This window comes from Astatotilapia calliptera, chromosome 23, assembly GCF_964374335.1.
Source record: "Astatotilapia calliptera chromosome 23, fAstCal68.1, whole genome shotgun sequence".
NCBI lineage: Eukaryota > Metazoa > Chordata > Actinopteri > Cichliformes > Cichlidae > Astatotilapia > Astatotilapia calliptera.
Genome location: NC_137443.1, coordinates 33852454 through 33877264, shown reverse-complemented (window position 1 = coordinate 33877264; position 24811 = coordinate 33852454). Strand labels below are relative to the sequence as shown.

The 24811-nt window shown below is 41.4% G+C and overlaps 3 protein-coding genes across 7 annotated transcripts in view; 1 reads left to right on the top strand and 2 right to left on the bottom strand.

Moving 5' to 3' along the window:
- The window catches only part of trim25l (tripartite motif containing 25, like), a 13139-nt gene extending 3447 nt beyond the window's left edge, over positions 1-9692 (bottom strand). The window contains exons 1-16 of one of the 5 annotated variants that reach the window (XM_026159497.2): positions 9536-9692; positions 5623-6226; positions 5130-5225; positions 4763-4996; positions 4193-4352; positions 4080-4112; positions 3925-3960; positions 3788-3832; positions 3615-3668; positions 3486-3533; positions 3311-3373; positions 1653-1877; positions 1403-1516; positions 464-499; positions 272-340; positions 72-137 (exon numbers count right to left, since the gene is read on the bottom strand). In XM_026159497.2, the coding sequence (XP_026015282.2) occupies positions 72-137; positions 272-340; positions 464-499; positions 1403-1516; positions 1653-1877; positions 3311-3373; positions 3486-3533; positions 3615-3668; positions 3788-3832; positions 3925-3960; positions 4080-4112; positions 4193-4352; positions 4763-4996; positions 5130-5225; positions 5623-6222 (1879 nt within the window). In that variant the 5' untranslated portion in view covers positions 6223-6226; positions 9536-9692. Of the gene's footprint in view, positions 1-71; positions 138-271; positions 341-463; positions 500-1402; positions 1517-1652; positions 1878-3310; positions 3374-3485; positions 3534-3614; positions 3669-3787; positions 3833-3924; positions 3961-4079; positions 4113-4192; positions 4353-4762; positions 4997-5129; positions 5226-5622; positions 6227-7576; positions 7770-9377; positions 9513-9535 lie in introns of those variants that run through there. The other 4 variants (XM_026159496.2, XM_026159494.2, XM_026159495.2 and 1 more) reach the window with 4 other exon arrangements.
- On the top strand, positions 9066-10912 carry nudt15 (nudix (nucleoside diphosphate linked moiety X)-type motif 15). Its single transcript, XM_026159500.2, has 3 exons — positions 9066-9564; positions 10329-10522; positions 10627-10912. Exons 1-3 carry the CDS (start codon positions 9416-9418, stop codon positions 10734-10736), a joined length of 453 nt encoding a protein of 150 aa, XP_026015285.1. The 5' UTR covers positions 9066-9415; the 3' UTR covers positions 10737-10912.
- Positions 10626-24811, bottom strand: cpo (carboxypeptidase O). The gene is made up of 9 exons (XM_026159499.2): positions 24679-24811; positions 23316-23355; positions 22488-22589; positions 22303-22407; positions 21734-21850; positions 21317-21410; positions 14389-14591; positions 11759-11843; positions 10626-11642 (listed from the first exon to the last, which is right to left on the bottom strand). The coding sequence occupies exons 1-9, from the start codon at positions 24744-24746 to the stop codon at positions 11377-11379; spliced, it is 1080 nt and encodes a 359-aa protein (XP_026015284.2). The 5' UTR covers positions 24747-24811; the 3' UTR covers positions 10626-11376.

Sequence of the window (24811 nt, the reverse complement as noted above, 5' to 3'; positions counted from 1 at the left end):
ACTGAATGGTTAAAAAGTGACAGTTTGTGGTCCCAGTTTGTGCTTAGATCTGTCATTTTGTACAGACTTACACTGCAGGAACTCCTCTCTAGTCCTCGGCTCCGGGGCTTGAATACTGTCAAGGCTGATTTCTCTCACTGTAAAAAAACAACAACAACAAAAAAAAAAAAATTAAATGCATCTTTTTTTTTTTTACTGTACATCAAATAGTTTGATTTCCATTTATGTTTCTTCTCTCAATACCAAAATGACTAAAGCTTGAATAACTCACAGGCGGGGAAAGCCGGAGCGTGATTCATGGAGTCCGGAGTGGGCGTATCCAAAAAGAGACCGGGGTTAACTGACCAATGAGAAAACAGCATTAGTGACGTCACTGAAACGCATATTGCTTAACTTATTCAACCGGTTGAACAGTTGATGGGACAATACATTCATGTTATATATAGAAGGGCAATCTTCTTACTTTCTGTGGGAGTTTCAGACAGCTCAGCCATGCCCCCTGTTGAATGCAGAGACAGAGTGATTGCTTCTGTTAATGTCACTAATTGCTCTTGAGTGCTTCAGTCAGTAAACACTTCAACTAGAAGTCAAAGCTGTCTATTTAAATGTAAAACCATCTAATAACTTATAAATATCTAGCACTTAGCCAACTTCTCATTCATCATCATCATCATCATCATCATCTTGTTTCCCACAAAAGCAAAGGCAGAAAAATAACCATAAAACAGCAAGATTCTCCCCCCTTATTACTGGTACTGAGTTTCGGATCTTTCAACATCAACAGATGTTTCAATGCTTTCACTGCTTACATGCTAAACAATATTCATGCCGTCATTCCAACTCCTCACACCTCGACTTCAAAACATTTCAGGCTTCCTCCTTTGAACAACACTTGCTCCAACTTTCAGTTTTTACACATCAGCTGACACTTCCACTCACTGTCCTGTAAAGTACACAGCGATCTGTAACTCCTTTTCTTCCTCTCATCCAGCTTGCTTTATTCTCTACACTTCAATGTCACTGCAACTAAACTATTTAAATGATCGACTTTTTCAGCACTTTTACTTCAGCTGATTCCCAGCTTCACTTGTTGCTTGCACTTTTTTCTAACTCAAACTGACACTTCAGCTTTATTCAGCACTGACATTTATGTCTTCCTTCATTTTCATGATCAACACCAAAACCTATCAAAGCCTAAACTGAAACGAAGCGTCATTTAAACTGACACTTGAACTACTTTTACTTTAATTTGAACCTCTTTTATAAAAAGTGAACTTTTTAATGTAACCATGTTAACCACTTTTTCATCTTTTCTTCAGAAACACCCCATCTACTAGTCACTTAATGGTTTGGTTACTGAGATTGCAAAGAGAGTATGAGTGTTGTTGGAGTCAGGTCCTACATGGATTTCCTCCTGCGGACGGTGTGTTGCTGGCCTGTGCGGCTGGAGTAGCCTGGCTGGTGCCACGGCGATTGGAGCGGAAGATGCTGCTGATCGACGCCATTCGACTAAAATCTGAGAATACCAAGAATCAGATGTCAAATCCACGTCATAGTGTTTGTCAAAGCTGTATTAATATTATTATTAATTTTTGAAAACTTATTTTTCAGAAATGGAAATGGAAACAGAAATGGAAACAATCCAAACATACGTCCAGTAGATGCCCGTGCTGGAGCAGGAGCAGGCGTAGGAGCAGGAGTGAGGCTGGCTGGGACTGGAGTAGGAGTTGTGGCCTGGCTCTGGCTAGACCTACTCCAGAGTGACTGAGATTCTCTGCGGCTGGGGGTGGGGCTAGCTCTGGCGCTCAGTCTGTGGCTGATGCTGGACCCGATGCTGATGTTGGATCTGGTGCTGGCTCTGGGGTTAGGCTCCCTCACTTTTTGGAAGACACATGAAATAAAATTGAGTTTAATTTATCGAAGCCATACGAAAATTAAGTGTTTGCATAAACTTTAAATCAAAATTTAAAGTGTCTATGGCAAATATAAGTGATTGGTGACAACATCAGTATGGTATCAGAACATCATCTGCTTTTATCGGTTATCTATGGTACTTCATGCACAACTGATTTAACGTCACTTCAAATATGTTCACAGTGGTCACAGAGTCCAGAGTTTACACTGAGATTTAATATTAGTCACTAGTGCTTCTTTGTTATAAAAAACGTCTCATCTTAGAATGTCACTTAAAGGTGACCATTATATCTTTCCCTGTTTTCTGTTTGTTACGATGGGGTATGGTCATATTAAACATGGACAAAGTTTCAAAGTTTTGTATGAGCAAAGAGACTATGAGAGCTGATATCGCTGACATCGCTGACATGGCCATTTAAGGCCCCCAATTTAAAAAAGGGGATAGGAATGAAAGCTAAAATAGTGTCATTAGGCAGTGGATACGATGAATGTCAACACAAAGGACAAAAAAAAGACTTTTAGGAATCTAAAAATCACGCAAATGATTATAGTTCAAGAATTAAAACTGACATTGAAAATGAAAAAAGAAGACTGAAGTAAAGGTACGTAGTGAGGCCTGAGTAATCAGACATCCTTAAATATAACTACTGTTATATATATTTCTTAAATGCAATTGAATACAAACTGTTTAAGTTCTGTTTGAGTTTCAACAATAGTTTTGTGTCTTTCAACAGCAGAAGGCCCACCTCACAATTACTAACGCGTTCATGGTGCAACATGAAATAGATTTACATGTGTTACAATGACAATATCAACACACTGATGTTTAGCCGATGTACTCTGTTCACCAGATTTACACCAGGTTTACTGTATTAGCGTATGAATGTCTTCCTGTTAGCAACAAAGCAGCTACAAAGTCATACCTGACATCCAAGTCACTGTGGATGAGGCTTAATGGAAATGGACTGGCATTTAGTATAATGCTTTTCCAGTCTAATAAGAAAGTGCTCCCTGTGTAATAAGTATGTATAATTGAGTGTCATCTGCATAGCTCTGTGTGTGGCAATCGCAATGCGTACACGCTATCTGCCTTTAGCATAGAACAGGTGCAGATGACGGTGTGCTGCTAGCAAGATTAAGCAGCAGAAGAACCACCACCCAGGACTGACCTGTAGACAGCCACCCTCTGCCTAAGTGAGAATACTGTTAGCCCGGTGACTCTAATAAAGAGAAACTGAGCCACAGAAAATGCAAATGTCGAGTAACTCAAGACAATGTGCCTTGACTAAAAATAAGGAAGAACTGTCATTTAAGCAGAAAAAACACCTTGCAGTAGGAAGTAAAAACCAGATTACTGTCATGAAGGGTGATGATATTAATGCCAGTGTCAACTCACATGCATCTCTGTCTTCTCTCCTCTGTTTGTCCTGCAGTCTGGGTGAGCTTGTGTTAGCTCTGTCTAAAAACCAAGGAAGAAACTGACTTTTGAAACAAACTTTTCTCTACTTTATCCCTGCTGTGAGCGAAATTTAAATTAATGCTTAAACAGCGGCACAAATACAAACTCTCACCCCGTGCTGTGTCTCTGCTCCTCACATCTTGAGTCCTGAGTCCTATACCTGAATAAAAAAAAGTGACAATGTCAGGGAAATCCTTTGTACGTTGTCAAATGAAGCTTAACAATCATCAGAGTACAGTACCAAGTCCTCGTTTGTCTGTACTTCGCCCTCCAATTGAGATAGTGGGTGTAGAAGCTGTAGAAAAAGAATGAAATTACAAATTCTTTCAAATATTTAAACAAGATTGGACGACAAGATGTAAATATGCAGTCATGGTAGACAAAATGTGGTCAGAAAAAAAACACCAAACATACCCTGTGGACGGGCGTTTGTGTTGCGGGCACTGAGACCAGAAAACACTAGAGAAAAAGGAAAATCGGTATCTTTCTGCCAACATCATGCAAAATGTGAAAACGTTTATTTGGATTTAATAAGAAAATTCAAACCTTACATTTTAAAATCCCTCCTTTCTGTCCGCTTCGGTTGGCTAAGATTAGAAGAAGTTCAATTAAAAAAACAAACAAAAAAAACACACTAAACTTGAATGCATTAATAATTACGCTGGAAAAAAACAAAAACGAACTATAAACAATGCCTGGAACTTACAGTCTCCCAGAGCGAACAGTGTTGTGTCATTCACTTTAAAAGAACACAGATAATTACATTAAATGAGGTACAAAATAAGACAGAATAAGAACAAAAGGCCTCTTTGGACAGACCTTGTTTAGTGATCTTGCCCAGCTCCTGGTTGCATAGATCTTCCACTCGCTCCCTGAGACCCAGGATGGCATCTCGTACAGGCTCAAAGGAAGCCTCGTGATTGACTTTCACAGCTGGCAGATCCCCAGACTCTAGAGGACTGCACATAGACTCGTACGTCTGAGGAAACATGGCAGTTAGTTAAAAAACACAACAAAAATTATTTAATCAGGATATCAGGAGTCTTGAGATTCAGAAAAAAATGACTGTATATCCTGCTCTGTGGTCTTCCTCTTTTCCACCTGCCTCAAACTCTCCATTTAACATCCTTCAAAATATCCACTGTCACCTTTGAACCTTAACCATGTCGCTTTAATTTTGTCTCCAAAATGCTCAATGTGATGTCACTCCCAACAAAAACCTTAGCGTTTCCACAGTGCCATTGTCTCCAAAGGTTTCATTACCATCTAGTAAACTTTCCCTAACACTCTTGCTGTTATCCTTCTGTCATAAGACGTGTAAAGAATAAGCAATCACTGCTGTGTCCATGATCAATATTTCCACTCAGTGAGCTTCACAGTCCGGCCTACCTGCAGATAGTAGATGTTGTCTTCGCAGCTTGCCAGGTCCTTCATCTCAGTGTCCCTTTTCTTCAGCTCCTTGATCTCAGCCTCCAGACTATCTGTAACTTCTTGTGCATGGCCCATCTTCTCCTGGTTGGCCTGATCCATCACCTCCTCCAGCAGCTCCTGAAGACGTTCCATGGAGCGCAGCAGCTCCGACAGCACCTGCTCCGCTTCATTGTGCACCACATCAGCAGAACGCTGCGCACACAAGGAAAACACAAAACTAATTAAGGCCCCTCAACCACCATCATATTATTTAAACCCTGTAGAAAACCTGTTTTCCATTTAAAAGAAAAAAAAAAAAAAAAAAAATTGTCTACCGCTGACCAACCTTCATCTGCTCCATCATCTTCTTCATGTCTTTCAGCTCCTGCTCTCTCTCTTTCAGCTTCTGTTGGTTCGCTGACTGCAGGTCGGACAGCAATTTCTGCAGAGACGCACGCCGTGACACGAGATCAGAGAAACAATCCCACAGACAAGGAAGCAGGTGTGTAGGTGGCACAGAAGACAACGTGAGAGGGTGGAGCATTATGAATGACTAGGCTAGGAATGTTGTTAGGAATGTCTTCAGCCTGGCTGCACCCGGCATCGCACACAAAAGGAAATAACTGACTTCTTTCAAATAAACCTTTTATACACAATAATGGACAGCACAGAGAAGGGCGGATATGCTTTATTTATAGAATATTGACTGTAAACTTCCATTTACAAAATTATGGAGATTTTTCCCAACACCCAAACCAGTCATTTTAATTTTACTTTAGATCACCCTGGTAACTGTCTGACTGGCCCCAGTCATTATATAGCACCCATCCTCTGCTTACCTGCTTCTCCAGCCTTTCGACCTTGGTGGACACGCTCTCGTGGCCTTTGTGCTGGTTGCTGGTGCACAGCCAGCAGATGAACATCTTGCACTGTCGGCAGAAGAACTCCTGCAGGTATTTGTGCTGGGTGCAGATCTTTTCGGCCAGGTTGCCTGTCGGTGGGATGAGCTCATGCTGCTTTAGGGATTTCTTTGTCTGGTGAGGCTTCAGATGGGCCTCGCAGTAGGAGCTCATACACACCAGGCAGCTCTTGACTGCAGCTCGTTTTTCATTTTTGCACATGTCACATGGTACGACCGAGGAGGAAAGCTTCTCTTTGGCGAGTCGCATGGATTGACGCACTTCAGATTTGAGGGCTCCTTTGCGGAGCTGCTCCACAGCCTCTGCCAGCATGGTGTTCCTGGACAGGGAGGGCTTGGGGCAGAAGGTCTGACGGCACTGAGGGCAGCTGTAGATCCCTTTGGGGTCATCTTTAGTCCAGTAGTCCTTAATGCAGGCCATGCAGTAGCTGTGACCGCAAGGGATGGTGACAGGATCATTTGGCAGATCCAGACACACGGGGCAGTTAAACTGCTCCTCTGTCCACAGCTTTGCACTCATAATGCTGTTAATGAAAAAAAAAGAAAAAAAAAAAAGAGTCAAAATGGTTAGCAAGTCAGAGACTTTTAAACACGCAAAGAATCGAAGAACAAGCTCCAGAGATTCAGAAGGTAGTGTGAAGCCTGGGTTCACAGGAGGAAAGTGTCTGTCACTCTCAGGTGAGCTGGGCGGGACCAGAGCCACCAGGCAGGTCTAGCGGGGAGAACGGGTGTCGGTGGACAACTGTGGAATGCCAGGAAACCAAAGGTGTGAGTGGACAAATCCGCACATCACAAAGTATGGCACAGATATTCGGGCTCTTTATGAAAGTAAATATTACTACATGTATTAGCAAAATCTACTTGAGTAGATTATTCCTTTATTATGAGGACAATTTAACATTATTAGATTCTAACGCTGAGGTATTAAACTCTAAGCAGCATATTACTCTTATTTAATTCTAGTCTTTTCAGTCTAGTAGTACATGACCTTGCGCTTAAGTCCCCCTATACGGCCACAAGATAAATGAGATTATTATTGGTATAGAAGAATTGAAAAATTCAGTCCTTGCTTTGTGGTAAACATTAGAATAGATGTGGTTACAATATAGAAAAAACTGACCTATCATCAGACAAATCAACAAAACCTCTGCCACAGAAATACAGAGAAATGCAGCAACTGTGTGATGCTATCATGTCAGCAGGGACCAAAATATCTGGAGGATTTCCAGAGTTGATGAGCCGTACCATGTATTACCAGACTTTCCAGCCCCTGGATGGATCTATGTCATGGTCTATTAAGGCAATTCTGAAGACAAATGGAGGGCCCAACCTGGTACTAGCAAGGTGCAACCAATAAAGTTGCCAGTGAGTGTACATACAGTTAGAATGTTAGATGTAGAAGTTTGTTTTAAAAGAAAATGAATTAAAACATCTTATAAAATGAACTACATCTATAAATAAAAACAAGACATTTAAATTTTGTTTCCAAGACATTCGTGTGTTGCTGAGATATCAACTGATGCTGAATTAAGGCCAGGGCTTTGCATTTCAACGGTGCTAGTCCTGTCTTCCCCGAGTCCACCTGAGACTCAACATTTTTACAGTGTTCACGTTGCTATCACTTATTCAAGTTATTTGTATTGCTAAATGTTTACAGGATATTTATTAAAAAAATAAATATAGAAATGTCAGAATAGCTGAAAGTTGTCTGGGGACAGAATATATTGTTTGTTAGTAAAACAGTGTGGTAAAAGTTTTCATTAACCAATGAGTAGCTTTGAACACAGAAAGTGTCTACAATGAGTTATGTTCAATTAATCCCTGCAAAATTCATGCTGACTGTTCAGTTTCAGTATTTTTTCCCCCATAGTTACCTCTGGGGTACGTCAGTGAGATGGATAGCTCTAATATTTACATCAGTGTTGGGGAACTCCAGGTCTCAAGGGCCGGTGTCCTGCAGGTTTTAGGTGTGTCCTTGATCCAACACATCTGATTTAAATGGCTAAATGACCTCCTCTTGAAGTTCTCCAGAGCCCTGGTAATGAACTAATCATCTGATTCAGGTGTGCTGACCCAGGATTATATCTAAAACCCACAGGACACCAGCCCTTGAGGCCTGGAGTTCCCCCACCCCTGATCTTAGGAAGCCCCGCCCACCTGCTGTTGAAATATTTTGTTTGTGAAAGGCAACACGTCAGTTTAGCTTTAAGGAAAGGTCAAGGGAGTAAAAAAGAAAAAAGATACTTGTAGAAGTCTCAAAAACACATAAAATCTCTATGTATCAAAAATGATACAGGGGGTAACCCACTGAAGCACTGTGGCATGACCTAATAAGGCATGTTCAATTAAGACATCTGAGAAATACTGACAACCTAAAATAGTTTTGTAGGACTGTCCAAAATATATCAGCATCTTTCTGCAAGTTTCATGAGCAGCTATAGAACACATCTGATGGAGGGTGTTGCAATTAAACAATGAAAAATAGTCAACTTTCAGGTGTCTGTCCAAAAGACTGGGCACAGTTACTTTCCCAAAATGTCTCACTACCAGCATCAGCCTCCTTGAAAATAGGCACAAATAGTGCAAATCCAAATCCAGCTAATTTGTGTATTTTAACCAGCTTCCTTTCTGCCCATTATGCACTGTTTATTTTGGCCTCATTTATTTGGGAGGTTGCTCTGACTCCTTTTAATCTGCAGTTTCACAAAAGCTTTTACTGGATAATGACAGACTTCCTTTTGATCAGACAGTAAATGTGACACTACAAATAATACTCACCAACAAATTTTCACCGGGAACAGACTGGAAAGTAAAAAAAAAAAAAAACCCGACACGTTTGCACGGTCATCTTTGAATAAGACTTAACTTTGGGTGAGGAACATGTCAGCTAAAGCAGCAGTAGGCAGGAGAGAGGATGTGGTGGGTATCTTTGGGCAGTAAAATTTTTTTTTCTTTAATATAAATGTTTTGTGCTCAGAGTCTGATGACTTTTCACACCATGATTGATGTCTACATGCTGGAAAAACAGTGGTAATTACAACGCTAACACAGTGTGAGCCTGTACCATAATCGGAAAACCCATTAAATATATTTGTTTTCCTCTCCACATGAGGATTTAAACTGCTGTTGCACATATCCAACTATTATCTTCCTGACCTTTTCTCTGCATTGTGTTTGCCTTCAAATAACTGAACTATTTGTCAGTTGAAATCTTTTAAATAAATAAAGACTGCTGAACTGTAACTTTATCATGAATAAAGTAATTTCTGAGCCCCTAATCTCCACTATTGTACACTTTTATACCTGAACTCAGGTCTTTTATTAGTGTAACTACAACCACTCACTAGATGGCAGTGCTGCACTCATGTTAAAGCAATAGCCTGTAAATAACCCGTTCCACTTGCCGAATGTTGACAAAAGTGAACAATGTGCGAGTCATTTCTATTTAACTAAATTAAAAAGAAGCGGATAAATAGAACTAATAATATAAGGTAGTATATCGGCTTATCGCTGTTGCTACCCAGATTGACGGAATAAAAACGACTTAACGCTAACTCAAGAACAGACACGGCTTGCTTTAAGCGAACACGGAAGTACAAGGTGGAGACGCTTCTTGTGTCATCCAAAGAGCTTCTCTACTGTGTAGCATAGCGGTGTTGCGTGATTTGAACTAACTTGTTTTCATTTCGGAGCCATTTTTCAGTTTCGTTCAGATGCCAAATAATGTCGTTAAACGTCCTGGAGTCGGGGTCGGGGTGCTGGTAACGGACTCTGCTCACCCAGGCTGTGTACTCTTGGGCAAACGGAAGAGTGCGGTGGGAAAAGGGACATACCAGCTCCCAGGAGGTCACCTGGAGTTCGGGTATACATTGACGTTGTAGACTCCATTCATAAATCTGACATAGTTTTCTTCTTCTTCTTTCTCTTTAATTAAAGTGGTTGGCGTGCGACAACCAGGTGTAGTTCCGTCCCCTAACCGGCTGAAATATGGGGACGAGAGGTCCCACACCATCTTTATCCCATTACCTGTGATATATGCTAATGGGGCATTCTTCTCTGCTTGATCAGCTCAGATTTGCCTTAAAACTTTATGGTGAAAAGTTTTGATATATGTAATGATTGCTGCTAAATTTTTAGCTTCATTTATCAAATAGTTTTTACGTTATATTTAATTAAAAATGGTTTCTGGACCCATTTCCAATATGTTTTGTTGCACTTTAACGTCTGACGCAATGTTTGAGCATAAATGCGTCTACTGTCATACCAACCTTCTGCATATCCTCCTTCACAACAGCCACCAGTCATATTTGTGGTTTTCCTCTTTGCCTCCTGCCTGGGAGCACAATCTCTACCACTTCATCCAGCTTGCTCTGCAATTCCTCTCTCTTCCATATACATCCAAACTTTGGACCAAAACATTTTTTTGGCAAATTGGAAATTGTGAACAGATTACATTTTCTCAGTATAAAAATGAAAACAAAACAACTCAGGAGTGCTGCTAATTTTTTTTTTGCACTCCCATGCATGCAGACAATGGAGGCAGAAAGAGCTGAAATAGCCTTAGAAGCCCGTTAATGTACTTTAGCTAATGTTAAATAAGATGTTATTTTTTTATTTCATTCAAAGGGAGACTTGGGAGGAATGTGCCCACAGAGAGGTGCTGGAAGAAGCTGGGGTGGGTTTGGTGAACACCCACTTTGCATCAGTAGTTAACGCCATCAAGCTGGAGGAACAGTACCATTATGTTACCATATTCATGCAAGGAGAGTTGGACAGGCAGTCAGGAGAGCCACAAAACCTGGAACCAGACAAAAATGAAGGTATGTGAAGTGGGACTGCTGTTTTTCAGTGGGGGGAAAGCACCTCCACTAAGCACCCAGTGAGCAGCTGATGAAACAAAATGTGTTGCTTTCTCATTTTGCAGGCTGGACGTGGACACGCTGGGATGATTTTCCTCCAGAGCAGCAGCTCTTCATGCCACTGGCCCGCTTGAGGCAACAAGGCTTTCAACCATTCAGGAACAAAGACAGTTGACCCTGAAACTTCCAGTTATATTATGAAAAACTGTTAATCCACAAGGATAATACAGGAACACTGTTTAAAAACTGCTGTTGTCTCACATGTCTTTTTTTTTTTTTTTACATTGCATACTGTATTTTCTGAAATAATGCAATAAATCTCAGTGACCCTGACCTCAAGGTCAGAGTGAAGTTTTGTGAAAATCTCGTGAATGCAATAACTTGAGAAAAAGGCAAGGCAGGATTTTGAAATTCATACCAGAGGTGCAGCTACTGGAGGCTGAGGGGTTGCATTCGCCACTGCCAGTATTTTTATTTAAGGCATTCAAGTTTCTCAGTTTGTTAGCCTTGACAAACAAACAATGCAAGAAAAAAGTGCATTTTACACAATGTTTATGTCCTAATATTATTGGGGAGAATCACTTTCTTTAAACCTTGTGAAAAAGGACATTTGCTGAGGAGATGCTCTGTAAGTACTATTCTATTTATTATAAAAGAAAATTTGAGTACAAGAATTCTACATTAACTGTTCTTTTTCTTTCCAGCAAATACTGAACCTTTAAAGCTTATCCTGTTTCTAAATCTGACTTTGAGGTGAAGAACTAAATATGAGTGCCTTATACAGCAGGATGGCTGAAATCAAACAGCTCTCCACCTCACATGAGGGTGGCTCCAGTGACACCCACTGCTAACAGTATGGACCAAAGGGTCACAGCAGCGTTGGCTACAGCACCGCTAAAGGTCTTGTCGTGGGCATAGGTGATGATGTGCAGAGCCCCGCTGTAGGCCTCCTCACAGGTAGGCTGGATCTGGTCTTCAGGAAGCTCGAAGCTGTATGTCCCGTTATCTCTGAGCTCAAAGGTGAAGGTTAAGGGGATCCCCTGCATTCGAGCCCAGTCTCTGGATGAACCAGAGTTGGCGTCTGGAGAAAGAGTTTAGCAGTTACATTTCTGAACCACCTAAAAATCCTTCAAACATAATATTTAAAGATATGGGCAGTTTATTTTATTATAATTAGCAGCTGATTTGTAAACTCACATAGTACATCAGGCGAGGCTCCTACAGTGTAGTTCATCCCGTGAACCTTCCAAATTGCTTCTGCTGCACCCTTTCCGACCATCATCTGAGGAATTAGAAAGGAATTTTTGCATACAGTCACTTAAACATGAGTCCACAGAATCTGGAGGTGTATGTTTTCATTAATAAAAGTTCAGAGGAAAGATATGAAATGCCACTAACTGTATAAGGCAATCAATACTGTTTTAAAAGTTATGGTGCTCCATGAGTATTTGTGACCTACTGTTCCCTTATCCTATTCTATATGTTTATCCTTTGATTCTGCTGGAGTAGCTTTGCATGATTTATGGTTCATCTTAATCCTTTTTGTACAGAAGTTAATGCTGGGTTTGGAAAGTGAAGATACCCAAGTATAGATATACTGAAATCAGACTAGTGTTAATAAAACTTCCAAATTAATTTGTACTGTAAGCTCCAGTAGATTTATTGGACAGGCTGTGATCAGTTCAGCTGTGTTGTTACTCCTCTTAAAATTTACTGTTCTTTGTGGACTTTGAGTTTTCATGCATCTATAATGGCTGCTTTCCAGCCTCTACTCAGTTAAAAGCAATTAAAAGTACTGAATCATCAACGCAAGTTAGAGAGCATTATTTTTCTTTATATTTTCTTTTGGTAACTAAGACTCAGTCGTGTAATTTTAATATCAGCTAGCTAAATAAAATCTAGCAAAGCCAGACATATAAAAATGTCTTTACATTATCTGGTATGGGATGGCTGAAATAACAAGTGTGCATGGGACATGGTGTCACATGGTTTATATTGTGATTGATTATTTTTCACCTGCAAATGTTCCACATCAAAATGGTCCTACTAGATTCATCTTAATCACAACAAACGATCTGCATCAGGAGTTTAAAAATTATATGTAATCTCAGAAAATACACTCTCCAAAACCAAAGTAAGTTTTGTACCTTTTAAGAGGTAATGCAGAATTTCACTGCTGTACTTATTTGTATTTTACAGAGATCTTTCCTAAAGCTCTGTTGACAATTTTGTACCACAAAGTAAAGGTAAAACAATGAACTCTATCTTTTTTCTTTTTTTTTTTTAAAGTAGAAAATTGGTTACATGACAATGCATTAATTTATTTTGATACAGTTAAAAAATATATATTATACATCATACTGTTGGAAACAGATTAGTGTTTATATTAGCTCATTCACAATATTACTGACCGCTAAAAGCTTTATCTAACCCATATCTAAAGTCAGCTTGACCTACATGTCTTTGGAGGGTGGGAGGAAGCTGGAACCAGTCACCAGGCACCGGGATGAGTGTGACAACACTAATGTCTGCCCCACTAGGCTGCCATTATACAAGACTGATATGAAATGAAACTTGTCAGAATGCTATATATATGTCTTTTATTTAACAGCAAAAACTTAAACCCTTGTAGCTGTTCTATATATCTGCGATTCACTGATGGGTGAAGTGAATAGCAGTGATTATCTCTTCATCATGGCACCTGTTTGTGGGTACAATGTATTAGGGATCAAGTAAACAATTTGTTCTCAGAATTGAAGTGTTAGAAGCAGAAAAGTGGGCAAGCTTAAGTGAGTAATTGAGTAACTGGCCACACAACTGGGTAATCTTAAAACTACAGCTCTTGTGAGGTGTTCCTGGTCTGCGGTGGTCAGTATCTATCAAAAGTTGTCCAAGAAGAAAACATTGGTGAAACAGCAACAGGGTCATCGGTGGCCAAGTCTCACTGAAGCATGTGGCTTCAGGCTGGCCTGTTTGGTCTGCTCCCACAGACAAGCTACTGTAGCTCAAATTGTTAGACAAATGTAACGCTGATTCTGATAGAAAGGTGTCAGAATACCCGGTTCATCACAGTTTCTTTTGCATGGGGCGGCATAACTGTAGACCAGTCATGTTGCACCAGGATGCAGAGGCAGACAGAGGCAGTGTGATGCAATTTCCTGCTGGGAAACCTTGGGTTCTACCACATGGATGGAAGGACTGACAGTACTATCTACCTACCTACCTAAGTATTGTTGCAGGCCGTGTACACCCTTTCATTTTATGGTTACAGTATTCCGTGGTGGCTCTGGCCTCTTTCAGGAAGAACAATGGAAAACTGGTTCAGGAATTACTTGAGGAACACAACAATGAGTTTGAGGTTTGGGCTCTGCCTCCAAATTCCCAAGATCTCAATCCAATCAAGCATCTGTGGGATGAGCTTGACAAACAAGTCCAATTCTTGAAGGCCCCACTTTGGAACTTACAGGACTTAAAAGATCTCATGCATCTTGTTGTCAATCTGGGAACTACTTTGGGAAAGATGAGAGTCTTTATCAGTGATTTATTTTGAGTGTTTTGGATTCCTAACAAGATTAGAAGAATTGAATCCCTAAACGACCAACCAAAGTTTGGTATTTTGGCTCCAGATTTTTGACCCAATACCTCATCTGCACTGTTCTTTCTTGGCACATGAGGATGAATTTAATGTCCTAGTGCATTTACCCATTTCCTTACTTGCTATCCTCTTTATTAATGTAAATGCACACAGATATAACCATTGTCAAGCTATAAAGAGTGTCTCAGAAAAGTGTAAAAAAATGCATCACTATATTTGTTGATATAAATACCAGCTCATTATAATTGGGGGCAGTGTAGTTGGGGTGTCCATAGGGAACCAGGATCAGCTGGCCGTAGGAGTGGATGGTGAGGAAACACAGGAAGATGTCCTTTCGGCTTCCTACAAAGTCAGTTACAGCCTTGGCCTCAGGCTCAGATGCTGGTTTGGTTCCAGGGTAGGTGTTTGAGCAACAGTCAAATGATACCCCAACGGCTGTGCAGGCAAAGAAGGAGAATATGAATTGCATATAATATTAACATGATTATTTTCACATTCTATTAACACAAGTTTACCTTTTGAAGTAGTAGTAACCCCTGGACTGAAGAATTAGGATACAAATTACAGTTCCTCTTTAGGCTGCTTCCCAAAGTGAGTCAAACCTCATAGACTCCTGTTTTAATTGTTTTTTTGTTTTTTTTTATAGACAAGTAGTTAAACAGTGTCTCGCTAATTCAAGTCACTGAACTGCATATCGCTATTGTTTTTGCTGTTTGTTGCTGTTGTGATATTTGCAATGGAATTATCTAACAGGTAATGTAGCCTGGTACGTGGATGAGCGGTGATTAAAGTTCTGGTATTTTATCAGTTTTGTTGCTTAGTAATAATTGACAGATATGTGTGTCTATACTTAATGGAGCTTGCTAATAAAGCCAATAGCTTTAGCAGATAACTTTGTACTCTACCCTCATCTTCAAATACTTGTGACTCTAAAAAAAACAAAATGGAAGTGACCAAATGCTGAGGCTTCAAAATGGAGTCCAAAGTCTCTAGGTGATGTCATGATATACACTTTGACCTTTGGAGCATATATCTATAACTTATAAACGTTTTTTGGCTACTTGGTTCAAACATCAAACAAAATATGAGTCTGTTAACATTGTTTCCTATTCACGGATGAGGTTTAATGGTCTTTGTATAGCGTGATAAGCTAAAGCTACATTAGCATTAGCATCTTGATTTTGGCAAATTGGAGGAAGCAAAGTTTAGTGTTTTCTTTGCTTTCATCTTTACTTTTAGCATGTCTTTCTCCACTAAGCAACACTAAACTTCAATACTAGCATGTATGTAGATACAGTCACTGTAAAAAGGAAGTTGTCATGATCCTGGGTTTTGTACCCTCTTCAACAAGATGGCGCCGAGTATGGCAGCCTCGTCGCGAGCTCCCCCAAGCAACAGCTTTTTTCTGTGTTTAATTTTACTTTTCCTTCATTTTTTCGCGAGTAGCACATGTCTCCTTGTGTACGACCGACAAACCTTACTGGACATAAAATACGGTCTTTCTTATAACTTTCCGGAGTTCAAGTTTTGCAACATGGACGCTCCGTTTGCAGACCCCCCATTCATCTCACCTCAGACGCCTTTGTTCTCTGGCCCTGGAGGCCGCAAACGCCGACGCAGAGGGAGAAGATCTGGCGTTCTGGTTCGACTGAGACGGCGCACTAACAGACCACCGTTACCCAGTTTATTACTGGCTAATGTGCAGTCTCTGGAGAACAAGCTGTGCGAGCTTCGGGCACGGATCTCATTCCAGCGAGAGATGCGGGACTGCTGCGTGATCTGCCTCACAGAAACCTGGCTATCGGACAAGGTACCGGACTCCGCAATACAACTACGTGCATCGCGCGGACAGGTCACAGGATCTTACTGGGAAAAGCAGAGGCGGTGGTGTATGTTTCATGATCAACAACAGCTGGTGTGATTATGCGAACGTGCACCAGGTCAAATCCTTCTGCTCACCGGACCTGGAGTACCTGATGGTTAAGTGCCGGCCATTCTGGCTACCGAGGGAATTTACAGCAGTGATTATTACGGCTGTTTACATTCCCCCACAAGCCGACACTGACCGAGCACTCAGGGAACTGTATAGCGCGATCAGCAGCGAGGAAACCGCACACCCAGAGGCAGTGTTTATCACGACCGGGGACTTTAATAAGGGAAACCTGAAGAAAGTCTCACCCAAACTCCACCAACACATCCACTTCAACACTCGTGGAGACTGGCTACTTGACCACTGCTACACCTCTTTCCGGGATGCGTACAAAGCCCTCCCCCGCGCCCCATTCGGCCAATCAGATCTCCGCTCCATCCTGCTCCTGCCCGCCTACAGGCAGAAGCTGAAACAGGAAGCTCCAACCCGGAGGGCGGTGCACTGTTGGACGGACCAATCGGAGTCTGCGCTGCGGGACTGTTTTGATCACGCGGACTGGGAAATGTTTCACGTGGCTGCTAGGGACATTGATGAGTACACAGACTCAGTCTGCGGATTTATCAGGAAATGCGTGGAAGATGTCGTCCCATCCAGAACAGTTAAGTCCTTCCCAAATCAAAAACCCTGGATTAACGGAGATGTTCGCGCGGCACGGAGCACCGCCTTTGCCTCCGCGAACACATCGGACTACAAACACGCACATTACCAACTCCGGAAGACGATCAAAGCAGCCAAACGTGAGTACAGGGACAGGGTGGAGCAACAGTTTGACAACCCTCGGAGTATGTGGCAGGGACTAAACACGATCGCAGACTTTAGAGGGAAAACCAGCACACCGCAGACCACGGCCTCTCTGTGTGAGGATCTAAATGTATTCTACGCCAGATTCGACACAGCGAACACCATGAGACCGGACAGTGTGCGCACCGCGGATGACGTCAGTGCGCACACTGTGTCTGAGGAGGATGTGCGGAAGTGCTTCAGGAAGGTGAACACACGCAAAGCTACTGGTCCGGACGGGATTCCCGGCCGCGTCCTCAAGTCATGTGCGGCTCAGCTGGCTGGAGTGTTCACACACATCTTCAACCTTTCCCTCTCTCTGTCTGTAGTCCCAGCCTGCTTCAAAATGGCCACCATCGTCCCTGTACCCAAATCCTTCACCATCTCCTCATTGAACGACTGGCGACCTGTAGCCCTGACCCCCATCGTGAGCAAATGCTTCGAGAAGCCCTCTACAGTTCGCATACCGCCACAACAGGTCCACTGATGATGCCATAGCCCTGACACTACACACTGCCCTGTCACACCTGGAGAAGAGAGACACGTATGTGAGAATGCTGTTTGTAGATTACAGCTCAGCATTCAATACCATCGTTCCCTCGAAGCTGGACAGGAAACTGCAGGATCTAGGACTGAGCAGCTCCCTCTGCAGCTGGATCCTTAGCTTCCTGTCTGACAGACGCCAAGTGGTCAGACTGGGCAGCATCATCCCCCATCACACTGAACACTGGTGCTCCACAGGGGTGTGTACTGAGCCCTCTCCTGTACTCACTCTACACCTGCACAGCCACTAACAACTCCAACATCATTGTGAAGTTTGCGGACGACACTACAGTGGTGGGTCTTATCACCAACGGTGATGAGACGGCCTACAGGGAGGAGGTCAGCGCCCTGACCCACTGGTGTCAAGACAACCATCTCACCCTCAACGTCGCAAAGACAAAGGAGTTGATAGTGGACTTCCGGAGGTGCAGAGAAGTACACACCCCCATCACCATCAACGGCGCTGCTGTGGAGAGAGTGAGCAGCTTCCGGTTCCTTGGTGTACATCTGGCTGAGGATCTTACGTGGTCAGTACACACAAACAAAACAGTGAAGAAGGCGCAGCAGCGCCTCTTCTTTCTCAGGAGACTGAAAAGATTCGGCATGAGCCCCCGCATCCTCAGGACCTTCTATCACTGTGACATTGAGAGCATCCTCACTGGATGCATCACCACCTGGTATGGCAACAGCACCGCCTACAACTGCAAAGCTCTCCAGCGAGTAGTGCGGTGCTCTGAACGGATAATTGGAGGTGAGCTTCCCTCCCTCCAAGACATCTACAGGAAGCGGTGCCTGAGGAAAGCGGGGAGGATCATCAAGGACTCCAGTCACCCCAGCCATAAACTGTTCAGACTACTTCCATCAGGAAGGAGGTTCTGCAGCATCCGGTCCCGTACCAGCAGACTGACAGACAGCTTCTTCCACCAGGCCATCAGACTGCTGAACACTTCATAGACACCTCAGCTTCACTACTGGAACTTTAACATTATGCACTCCATACTGTACAGTAATGCCACTGTTTTGCACATGTCTCAACTCTGTATATTTTTATATATTTTATTTATTGTTTACTCTATTTAACTTGTAAAATATGTGTACGTACACACACACACACACACACACACACACACACACACACACAGAAAAATATTTAGTATACACATCCAGGAATGCATATACTATTATATATTGTACATATATTTATTCGTTTCAGATGTAGCCATTCTTGTATTTTGCTTGTTTACATTCTTGTATTTTGCACAACTCTGTTGCTTCTGAAGCTCGCACACAAGAATTTCACTCACATGTGCTGTACCAATGTACCTGCACATGTGATGTGACAATAAAAGTGATTTGATTTGATTTGATTTTATACCCAGCGTTTTCTGTTTGGGACTCCGTTTTCTGTTTGATTTTTCCCATTTGACTTTGTTGTAGTGTTCAGTTCAAATATTACCTTAGGCTTAGGTTTTCATTACCTTAGGTTTTCATTCTGATTTTGTATTGAGCCCTCCTATGTTCCCCAGGCCTAGCTTGTGTTTCTGATATGTCTGTGTTTAGTCAGTTTTGTCTTCGTGTTTACTTTGGCCTGCTAAATTCTTGTGTTTTAATCTTAGTGTTAGTTTCCTGTTTTATTTTGATAGTCTCTTGTCCTTCAGGTTTTGTGTTCCCCCTTGCTCTTTAATTGATTCTGTTCACCTGTGCCTTGTTTTCCCCAGCTTTGTCTCTTTCCCTGATAAACCTCATGTCTATTTAAGTCCTCAGTTTCCCTTTGATCTTTGCCATGTCATCATTCCTGTTGTCAGTTTAAGTCGTGTGTCTTGTTGTTTTGTATTTTGTTTGCGAGCTGCAGCATTAAAGCTGTTTGAGTTCAATTAAGCCTGACTGCCAAGTCCTACATTTTGGGTCCTCTCGCTGCCTGCGACACACCCTCGCTTGACAGAAGTAGTCTTTTTTTAAGGTTTTCTAACTTTTGCATATCAAAGTATAATAAAATACATATAATCTGGTACTTAGCAGGTCTTCAAACTAGGTAGATACTCCCTTAGATGAACAACGATGCATGACATTTTACATTGTTTCATTATTTATTTTACAAAACGTAAGCCAAAATGCAGATGCAGTGTTTGAAAAATTTAGAACACCCTGCCTGGTAACATAAGAATTAAGAGAGTAAGTAGCAGCCAGGCCCTGCTAATCAGATTCACTACATTAATTGGTCATCAGCAAGTCTGAGCCCCTCTATAAAAGTTGCCAGTTTGCTGGTTTGGAGAATTCAGGTGTGTGTTACCACAATGCCAAGAACAAAAGACATCAGCAGTCTTCTTAGAGAAGTAATAGTTGCTGTCCATTAATTTGGGAGAGCTTATAATAGCATTTCCAGAGAGTTTGAAGCTCATCATTCCACACTGAGAGAGATTATTCACAAGTTAAAACATTCAAGACCGTTGCCAATCTTCCCAGGACATCCCAGCCAATTCATTACAAAATGGGAGGTGATGATTTGGGCTTCTTTGGCAGCCACAGGACCTGGGAACCTGGCAGTCACTGAGTCAGCTTTGTTCATCTGACATGTAATAACTTAGAACTTTACCATGACTCCTGTGTTGTGACAGTGTTGTCTGATTAATGAAATGTGTGCACTTCATTGTCATGTATATAGGGAATAAGAGTAATGCACACTTAAAGATGTGTGTTTAAGTCTGTGAAGGTTCTCAGTCATCCAGGTCATCGTAGTCTAAAGAGCTTGGAAAGAAAAGCATCTGGACTTCTTTGGTAAATGGTCTGCATTTATATAGCGCTTTTCTAGTCCCTAAGGACCCCAAAGCGCTTCACACTACATTCAGTCATCCACCCATTCACACACTGGTGATGGCAGCTACATTGTAGCCACAGCTGCCCTGGGGCGCACTGACAGAGGCGAGGCTGCCGGACACTGGCGCCACCGGGCCCTCTGACCACCACCAGTAGGCAGGTCAAAATCAGCCAAGGTTTTGGGTGGAACCGCTGTGAAACCTAGCCCCACCTTATCATAAATTCCTGAGGTCAAAAGGCCCAGGATGTGAGTGGGCATTAACATTGGCATCCTCAAACAAGAGTGACCTTTCGAGGAAGCCGATGTTCACATTTTGGACAGAGAAGACAGACGGTTTGAAAGAGGAGTAAAAGAAGCCATTTATATGCACTGTGAACGACCATCTTTGAACAGAGGAGGTGGTTTACGACACCAACTGTCTGCCATCTATAATCCAGATTTGTGATCCCTTCCCAGATGGTTTAACGCCCACTCACACCCTGGGCCTTTTCACCTCAGGAAATCACATGATAGGACACCTGAAACCTTGGCTGATTGTGACCTACACCCGTTTTCACACCTTCACTCATGTGATTAGGTAGAGGATCAATAGGGGGTCCATGACCCTCTTGGGGACACTCCCATAGGGCTTAAATCTGGGACTCTCCACCAGTTGCTCTTAGAACTGAAGAAGCTTCTCGGATGAGAGGTGAAATGTCTTCAAGCAGCTTAAAGAAGTCCAGACGCTTTTCTTTCTAAGCTCCTTAGACTACGATGTGTATTTAAGTTATCTCAGGCAGTCTGTCTTTCATTTTTGATGTTTATGTAGTGTCTGAGTTTAGCTAGGAACCAGTTCTTTTGAGAAGACACTGATGAATCTTAGAATTGTACATAAAACTGTGATGCATATGGTTTAAGCACAGATTGGTGGAAAAGAGTTTCATTAATAAAACCAGTGAGTCACAGAAATAAGGTAAAAGATGCCAAAAGTTCTCCAAAGACCTGAGGAGAGTTTCATGCTTGGCCATAATTTCAAAAACAGCAATAAAAAAATAAATAAAAAGGAAAGACTGCAACGATCAGCTTTCACTGAAGAACAGCTACATCACTCACTTCCCCAGTTGGCATCAAAGTTGCGGTTGAGATCGGTGCCATAGCAGCTGCAGTCCTCAGGACCTGGTGACCTGTTCTTCCTCCACAGTCGAGTCTGAGTGGAGCAAAATGTTCAGTCAGTCATAAACAAATGGCAGCACAACATTTTTGTAGATATTAAATGCTTCCTGCAATTGATGCTGTTCATTATTATTCCATGTGTCTTACTGTAAAACATTCAATTATTTTGTACTTGAAGGTTTTTGAGCACAAGAAATAAATTTCTTCAAAGATTGAATTATGGCTCATTTAATCAGTTACATCTTCAGTTACTCAGATAATCATCCTATTATATCCTGTTCATCTGTGGTTTGAGATCCTGAGTGCATAACCCTAGAAATGTAATTGGATAAATATCTATCAAATACGAGGACTGACTGTCTTATTTTCCCACGTGTAGATGTAGCCGTCTATATTGAGCACTGGAGTGACGTAGAAGTCCACGTTCTTCATCATCTCTTCCATTTTGGCATCTGTTTTGTATGTCTGCAGAATCTGTTTGGAACAGACGAACACACATCAGGGGCAGGCTGACACACTGGAGGACATTTAGTTATTAAATTAGATTCATTTTGTCAGACAGGATGTTTTCTCCTCACAACAGAAAACAATCAGGACAACAAATTAGAAGATTTGCTGTAAATCTTAATTTTATTTATATATTTATTGCCTTTTAACATCAATCACACTCAGGTCAGGTCACTGGCAATCAAACTAGGGGTAGGGTTAGGTTAATCTCCACCCTTTTTAATAGAATTTATGCGTGTTCTGGAAAATTCAAACTTAAAATAGTTAAAAAGAAATACTACAATACCAAATACGTTATTTAAAATGAAATGTTCTTGTTTCTAGAATAAAAGTGGCTAACAAAATCCCCTAGCATTAACTTTACCCCTAGAAGGGTCCCACGAGTCCTGGTGGAGGTATATTGGCAGCAGCTCTCTTACCTCTCTAACAAAGTACTGGCAGAAGGCTGGAGCGATCCATTCTCTGGCATGTATTCCACAGTCCATCCAGATAGCTTTCTTTTCCTTTCCAGTATTCAGGCCAATCTGGAGAACAAATATCAAACATCCGTGTGCATCAGTATCCGTTTGGCATATGACAGCTTGTGATCTGAAACTTTGTTTACCTTGAGCAAGCTAATATCCCTGCTTTCATAGGTCTTTCCATATTTCACCACGGTTACAACATCAGGGTGATCCTTTACCATCTGTTCCATCCAGCTAGTGATCTGTAAAATGGAGTACCAACATATACTGCAGTCTTACAAACGTTTGACTGGTTAGCTGTCTTTCTCTAATATCCACACACTCACAAACATGTATCAAACCCCTCATTTCTTGATAATTTGCTTCCAGACTTAGGGTCTTTAGCAATAGTTCTGCAGATTTTCTGGATATCCTTCAAAGTTTTTCTTCGGTAACTTGCTTCTTTTTCACCCATTTTCAGTCCAGTTCTTGTATCTGGCCATTTCAAGAAGAGTATTGTTTTTTTTGTGTGTGTGTGCATTAAACAACTGTTAAATCACCATGAACTTATGGAAATATGAAGTTAAAAAAGTCACATATCTAAAGGGATAAACCGGTGTTGCATCGCTATAATAGACAACTTAGCAAAGAAAGTGCCTTTGGCCAACTGTTGTGATTTGGTGCTATAGAAATAAAACTGAATTGAACCAAAATTGGTCTTATGGAGTGATGAGGTTGATTTGGTTCAAATCGGGATCAATCTGTACGGAGGAGTCAGGGGCGAGGTGCAAAATTATCACATTTCCATAAATGTTGCATGTTCCAGTAAATTATTGCATCTGTTTCCTGTTTTTCTTGGAAAACATTAACAAAATGAGGGCTAGCTCAAGACTTTTGTACAGTTCTGTATAAACAGCATATTTTAGAAAATGTGTGTGTGTGTGCATGTGTGTGAGAGAGATGTGGCATCTGAGTTATGTGTGTCTCACCTCTGACATGGGGTGGTATTTATAGTAGTCATACTGGGCTCTGTTGCACAAAAAATACACGAAAATCTTGAGAAGCAGTTGACGTTAATCATACCTCAATAATAGTATGCTCTTTTATCTGGGTTGTAGTTAATAGTTTTTAAAATTACAAGCCTGCAATAATCAATTTTTAACTGCTTCAAAGGCAGTCTATCCAGCTGTTGGTCAGTACAAGCTAAAAAGCCAGCATCGGTGATGGTACAAGGGTCCATTGTCAAATTTTTCACAAAACCACATTCTGCACAAATTACAGCAACATAGGTGTTTAGTAAAGGAATCTGTTCAACCATGTTTGACACATTATGAAATAAAAAATTAGAGAAAAGGTGCCATGAACTACTGAGCAGCTGAAGTGCTATAATAGGAAAATGCTTTGCTCTAGAGCCTGGGTCTCAAACTTAAATGAGCTGTGGGCCACTGCCGGCGCTGACGTCTCATGTGAGGGCGACTTAAGTGTTCAAGTAGTACAAAAAAGAAAAAACTTATTTTAACATTGCACTCAACAACAAACAAATCCTCCCTAACAAAAAAAGTAACTTCAAGGGCCAAACTGAATTATATTTCTTCATGTCAATATACGGGCCGCAAGTAGGGGTGACGTGGGCTGCAAGTTGCTCCCGGGACCCCTGCTCTATAGACTACAGCAGCCAGCCTCCTCCATATTATTACAGAGAAGAAGGATGAAGATGAGCATGTTTAAACTTAAAAAAAAATCTTGCTACCACCAAATGAAAAATTATTATATATTTAAAAGCACAATAAAGTTTCTTTCACTAGGCCATTGGATACTTTACAACCCTCCACGCCCTGCTCTCTGCTCAACTGTCTTACAATAGCCCATATTGACCCCTGTCCCCAATTCAAAACCCTTTTGTATATAGTTAGAATATATGTGTATTTATAATAATAAAAAAATTACATCAAGACAACTTCCTTGTTTGTGTACACATAAATATACAAAATGATCTCAGTTTTAATATTTATTTGTCTTTAAGCTATTTTTAGTTAAACAGGTTGTAGCTGATGATGTGCAGATGTGTCGATGTGTAGATCATTTTTACTCTTTAAAAATACTTTAAAATTCTCAACACCATCTTAATGTCTTGAACGCTTCCCAGCCGTTAATCTTCAGTGTACCACTTTAAACAATGAAAGTCAGCAAATAGTGAAGAGTAGCAGAAATGAAGGAAGTAACAAAAGTGAAAGCTTTGTCCAACTTATACCAACATCACAAGGATTTGTATGCTAAGAATATTTTGAAGGTAATTATCTATTTAAAAAAACAACAACCCCTGATCAGATCTATTTAATGAACAAAACTCACCTCTCCACTGTTGCTGCTCCCACTGCTGAGAGCAGCAACACAAAACTCATTCCCACACAGTCAAGCATTGTCTCTTTGTGAAAGTAAAGTCCTTGTCTGTACTGGTCTGCTTTACTGATCCCAGGGAAGCCCA